This window comes from Trichinella spiralis, assembly GCF_000181795.1.
Source record: "Trichinella spiralis strain ISS 195 chromosome Unknown Scfld5, whole genome shotgun sequence".
In the NCBI taxonomy this organism is placed as follows: Eukaryota; Metazoa; Nematoda; class Enoplea; order Trichinellida; family Trichinellidae; genus Trichinella; species Trichinella spiralis.
This window is the reverse complement of record NW_003526944.1, coordinates 4,423,694-4,430,167: the sequence shown is the minus strand read 5'-3', so window position 1 is coordinate 4,430,167 and position 6,474 is coordinate 4,423,694. Positions and strand designations below refer to the sequence as shown.

General features: G+C 35.5%; 1 protein-coding gene across 1 annotated transcript; it reads right to left on the bottom strand.

Annotated features, from left to right (window-relative positions):
- Window positions 1-265: 265 nt before the first annotated feature.
- On the bottom strand, window positions 266-6,426 carry Tsp_08487 (putative ribosomal protein L3; the record flags this gene model as incomplete). Its single annotated transcript, XM_003375453.1, has 25 exons — window positions 266-294; window positions 597-731; window positions 794-1,198; window positions 1,259-1,349; window positions 1,419-1,457; window positions 1,517-1,622; window positions 1,677-1,729; window positions 1,784-2,050; window positions 2,138-2,193; window positions 2,254-2,331; window positions 2,417-2,454; window positions 2,635-2,815; window positions 2,878-2,998; window positions 3,055-3,187; window positions 3,249-3,418; window positions 3,485-3,598; window positions 3,664-3,846; window positions 3,909-4,292; window positions 4,351-4,584; window positions 4,982-5,029; window positions 5,133-5,219; window positions 5,268-5,452; window positions 5,515-5,615; window positions 5,671-5,992; window positions 6,051-6,426. Coding segments are annotated over 25 exons (3,936 nt in total), but the record flags the coding sequence as incomplete, so codon positions are not given.
- Window positions 6,427-6,474: the final 48 nt, after the last annotated feature.

Below are 6,474 nucleotides of genomic sequence, written 5' to 3'. Positions count from 1 at the left end.
AAAGAGAATAGAGAGTTTGAGAAATTTCAAAAAAAACCAAATTAAAAAAAATAAGACAAAAAAGTGGCAGTGTAAAGTGATGGTGAAGAAATGCATATATATTTATAAGTTTGTACTGAGCGGAAGCACTCATATTCAATGACGTCATTTTTAAAAACAGTCAGTTTCAAAACAACAATTCTGAAGTATGCAGAATAGCATGTTTACACGTTTAGAGTAAACATATGCAGCAAACAACAATTCGATTAAATCTGTAACTTTTCCATCAAACTGTATACTTCATTGATATATTATCTGGAATTAAAATAAATAAAAATGACATCGTTACCTGAGATTGGTGGAACGGGAAAGGAAATGCCCCATTGTGAAATTTGAGCTAAAATGTTGTTTATACCGTTAGCATATTATTTTTGGTTTATTGACCATCAAATAAATCATATATAAAAATTTTCGGTAAACAATCCGACCAAAGTGAAAAGAGCAAACACGAAACTTTTTCAAAAAAAAATAATCGCATTTTTACTTTGTGTCAATATAGAAAAAAAATACTTGTGGTCAATTATTTTTGTTTAAGAGTTAAGATTTTTTCCAAAAACTTGCCAACGATGTTTGCTTTTTTGGTCCTTTAACGGTAGATGTCAGTTTCTTATTGTCAGCCACGTCAGTATGTTTGTCGATTACATCACATTTGTCTGCATCGACCGTTTCCATTTCACGAATCCGCTTACTCACTAAAATTGCCAACAAGACCAGTGATTTGCATTCACTTGAAAAATCCCCAAACAAAACATACCTAGATAGCCTTCGTCGTCGATGTAAGTTTTGTACGTTGTTTTCATCCTTTTGATACGCGCAGGACCTGGATTGTTGGTTTCCGATTCCCCACTGCTGTTCAGATCGACATCGCCAGCAGTGTTTTGATTCTTTTTGTGCAATTTAATCTCTTCTTCATCATCATTTATTAAATCTGCTTCCACATTCTGCTGGTCATTCTCATCATCGCTCGGTGTGCTGCTTCGTCCACGGCCAATGTGTACCAGCTTCTCTTCTTCGACTTTTTTATTCCTCTTTCTACGTTTGACCGTCTTGTGGACAGAAGGAAGTGATCCTCCATTTTCTGAACCATTTCCATGCACTACCCCTTCTTGTTCGACCTTATCCACGTCTCGCCCTTTTGTTCGATCTTTGCCTTTTTTACCTTTGAAACAAAAGCAAAACAAACAATATAAACTGCTAATCGTCAATACGAGAAACTCACTTGAAATTTTTTGCATTTTTTCTTTTTCACCGGATGCTTTCAACAGGGCGTCGTCAGCTTTTCTCTTCTTCTGTTCAGTTTGCTCGCGCTGCTGGAAAATCAACAAAAAAATCAACCACACCCAAATTAACACAAATTTCAATTTCTACAATACAATTACACTTTCAAATTGTCCAGCTTCGGCAGTTGATTCAACCACCTCAAAACAATATAATCATTAATTCTGTTCAATGTGTTTAATTTAAAAAAATCAATCACTTTTGGTGCTTTGCATTTTTTGGCAGTTGATTGTTGTTCGCTCGTTTTTGACTGTTCCGTTCTCGACTCCGAATAGCCAATATGCAAAGGTAAAATTGGTAATAAACTGTGCACAAAAACAACAAAATTATGATTAAAAAAATTCAATTCAACTTAATACTCATTGGAAGGCATAATGGATTGCATGTCGGATGCGAATAGTCCACAAATATCCTGAAATTATTTCATTACAATATATACATATTAAAGAAAAATCAACAAAATTACTTTCAATGGACAGCATTGAACACTGTAAATGTGACAGCTCAAAATTTCATCCAAATGACTCTTCAGCAAATCCAAATGCTCCTCTCGAGCATAAAAAATTCGAAGAATCTTGAAAAAACACAAACGCAATAAAGCACAAGTTGAGCAGTGGAAAATTTTTTCACCCAATTCACCCTGTGCACACCGAGATACTTGTAACCAGAAAGATAAAACACTGCTGTTATATTTTTCTCCGACAAATGGTCGATGTAATATTGTTTCAGTAATCTGAAAAAACATTGAACAACAAAACGATAATCATAATTTAAAAGTAAATAAAAAAAACATTGTTCAAAGAAAAAATCCATTTCTTACTCTTTCGCTTTGTTCACGTGCACGTTCAACTGTCCGCTCAGCCAAAGGAAAGTAACCTACAAAAAAGAAAAATGATGACTTTATCCAGGCCAAAGTATTTTTCAAATTTACCATACCTGACGCTTTTCCGCAAACACCGCTTCGTCCAACGTTAATCGATCTCTGGAGTTCATCTTTTTTCTTTATATCACTTACTGTAAGTTATATATCACTTTGTAACTGAAAAGTCAAAACACATCAACACAATCGTACAACACTTGAATCGAAATGAAAAATCACCAGCCGGACAATCTACCTCGTCAAGTTGAATATTCCGCCTACAGTATGAATTGTCCTTTATTATATTTTTCATTTCAACAGGCAACAAAATCAAACATATATACATATATACAAATTGTCATCTGACAATGTGAAACAGAACATTATAGTAAAATAAAATAAAATTAGATTAAATTTAAAAAAACCAATGCACTAAAATTAATTCAACTGAGCATTACAGGATTCCATTGGTGAAATATTGAAAATTATCATAAAGGCGAGTTGTGATTGAACGTCGGCTCGTCTCCACCATATCATCCACGAGTGCGTGCAATTTTTCATCAGTGTAGTTGGTATGGAACCGGGCGCGTAAATCTCGCATCACTGTAGCCCCACCTCGAAAACAAGGCAACTGACTACCTGAATGGACAAAAAAAAGAATGTTAGAATTCACTGCATTTCTTTTTCGCTCTTCTCTCAACCTGAAAGCATCGTTTCAACCAAAGACAAAATTCGGTCGTGATGTTTCCTAGCTGCGATCAACCCTTGAAGCATTAAAATCTTGAAATAGTGGAACATCTCACTTTCGCAACCGCCCATCACCTGCAGAACAAAAAAAATACAATTTTATTCAAAAATATTCAAATTCATCAATTTACTTCAATAATTTCATCAGTGAGTTTGAAAGGCGAACTTTCGAAGCCAAGATTTTTCGGCGAAGACGACAAAATGAAACCAAAATCAATGTGAATGATGTGCCCTTCGGTATCCAACAAAATATTGCTGTTATGTCTGAAGAAGATGCGCCGATCAAACAAAATTAATCATAAATTTCCACCTACAGTCCAATTACCTATCTTTAACTTGAATTAAATAACAAACCAAACAGTAGGCGGCACAACTGCGAATGAAATTATTCTGAGCGGTAAGAAATTCTTCAGAATTAAAGTCACCAAATTTCTTTTTAAAATAATCAAGCAACGTATGATTCGCTTTGGCGTCGGCTATTTGGTGCTTTTTAATCTGAAATCGACAGATGAAATGGTGACCAAGAAATATTTAAATTAAAAGAAGACAATTTTTTCGTACTTGATGTAAAGAAACGGCATTGACAATCGGTTCGATCATGCCCGAATCCCGAGAAACGACCAAAATGCGATACGGTTTTAATCTCAAAGGCACATGTTCCAATTTCCAAATATCCTAGACAACAAAAATTTATTATTATTATTATTAAACTTTTTCATTTTTAAAATTATTCTCATTACTTGAAGCTGACGCAAAATTTGATAAGCAAGCAGCTCTTGACGTAGATCATCTCCAGTTTTCACGATCACTGGCAACAGACGCCACCCTGACAAACCACCGTACGGTGAACTTTCACGAACACGTTTCAATTTTTCATCCCACGGTTCACTGAGAATAGATGCCGACGGATCTTCGGTAGAATGCTGATCATAATAATAATAATGATAATTAATAATTTAGCAAACAATCTTCCACGACTGCTCACCTTGAGCTGCTTAGTAGGCGCAGACAGAGATTCAGTCAGACGACGTCTAATATCGCTGGCCGAAACCAATGCCGACGGCTCTCGAGAATCGCCACTGGCATTGCTGTCCACTGACATCTGTGACAGTGTGTCGCAAATAGTTAATTTTTCAAAAACAAACTGCTTATGCAAATCATCGTCGTCGCCATTGGCAGAAATACTGGAAAAGCTACTGTAGACAGGCTTCGGCTGAATTTCACAGTTGTTCCAATCTGCACTGTGCAAATTTTCAGCCGACTTTGACAATTCCCTGCCAAGTTTTCCATCTGGATATAGTTTCGACGAAGCAGGAAACAATAATTCAGCATCAATATCCACCGTCTCCACGTACAGCAAATACGGTGCCTTTAGAAGAAGCATAATCCATTTATACAGTGGACAATCTCACAATTGTGGTGCTTACTTTGTCTTTCGAATTCAGAATCACACCGGCATTTGGTGGAATGCGGACAATTAAGTGACAAAATTCCGACGAATAAAGCGGCAACCACACTCGAGCTGGTAAATTCAAATTCAGCATGGCTAATTCGGCAATCAGTCGAGTACAGCGCGTATTACGGTCAGGAATGGAGCGCAGTCGATTGCCAATTGCCATCAAAGATCTAACAAATTCCAACTCAGGCGTCAGTCGTGATGCCTAAATTGCAAAACAAAATACAAATTTCACATAATTAGAAAAACTGTGAACAATATATTATAAAAAAAATTTCTTAATTAATCTGCGTTTTATTTCCATTTTTTATTCAAATTTTATTTCTTCATATTCAACATAAACAATAAAAAATTAAACAGCTACTAAAATGGCAAACGTAAAACCGCGCTGAACAACAAAACTATATGGATAACCTATTCGCTGCCGCATATGCTACAACGATCCACACTTTTTTACATGTCATTTTCTTAAATTCTAGTTGCAGAATAATTCTAATTTCAAATTGCATTTATTCAAATAAATTATTAAATGCTGTAGCGGATAAAGTACAAAACAGTAGCCGAATAGAAGAGTTTTTATTAATATTTTAGAGCTAACTTACAGTAAGAACAACATTCGACCCGTTTAATCTAGAAATTGAATTCGCAACCTTGAAAAGTCAAATAAAAAAAATAAACGCTTCAAAATAGATTTCTTTTTCAAATAATTCCACTATCAATTATAATAAACATACAATTTTAAAGAACAACAACTGCCAAACTTATCATTGCAACGGATGCTAAAGAAGAACTGTCAACAGTAAGAAAAAACTTGACAACTTTGATACATTGTGCATTTTTCTGAAAAATTCTTTTTCCACAAAATACAAATCCAATAGATCTGCTTACTTCACAAACGCATCTCAGGAAAGACTTTTGCAAGCTTGTCACCAAACAGCTGTCTGAATCAAAGCAGCAACAGCCACTATCAAAAGCTCGTCCTGTAGTCAAATCACCGGGTGACAAATACAACGATCTGAAGCTCGAAATGCTGACTTCTCGTTTCAAACTTCCTCCGGGATTGCTGTATTGCACTAGAAATAAACAACAATAAAATGCAAACCAACAAATCAAGGAAAACCTTCCCAAGGCTAACCGGTAGCATCGGAACGAGATCGATGATGGCCTTTTTTTTCAACCGGGTTCGAAGCAATCTGATTCGATTTCCACGACACATTAACTGTACAACGCTTCGCTCTGTGCAAAACAAAAAAATATACATAATTTCAAAAAATAACTTTATATTTTTTACTTAATCTGTTCTGATAAAATAAGATTTTTCAGCTTAAGCCCGTGACTTTTACGTTTGCAACCACGGTATGAATCTACACCATAAGCTTCCAACAACCACGAAACGTGAAGAGAAAATTCAACGCTTTTCCGACACCCAAAAAATATACAAAATATGAATAGAATATGTAAATCAACAACACAATTTACAAATCCCAACAAGTACCTGTGCAATATATAGGGGTGCAAAACATCCGCCACTTCTCGAACATTTAAGTACAGATTAATGAGCTGAGGCAGGTAAAAGTCAACGTCGGCATCAGGGTAACTAAATAGTCGATTTCCTGAAAAAATTAATTTTATTCAAAATTCATTATCAAAAATACATCAAAGTTAATCTACCTAAATATGTCAATACTCCCGGTTCTTTGCTTTTAAACAGATACTGGATAGCGATGTGCATGTTAAAAAGGTTGCTTTCGAATAAACGCAATAATAACGATTGTTTTGGTGTGGAAGATGCATTGTTGAGATCGACGGAAATCGATTCTGATTCACACCGAATCGGTGATTCAACAGGAACATCAATCACTGAACTATTCTCATCCTTATTTTGAACATCAACAGTCGGATTGACAGTTGCGGAACAGTCTGACGCTGAAGAGACAGTTTCTGATGAAGGGATTAAAGAATTCTTCGACAAACCCTTCGATACATTACTGTTGCCAATTAACGATACCTCATTGTCGGCCAAATTGAAAGCATCAGCCAAAGAACACTTGATACAAAATTGTTCTTTTTGATTTTTTACATGGCAACACTGCTG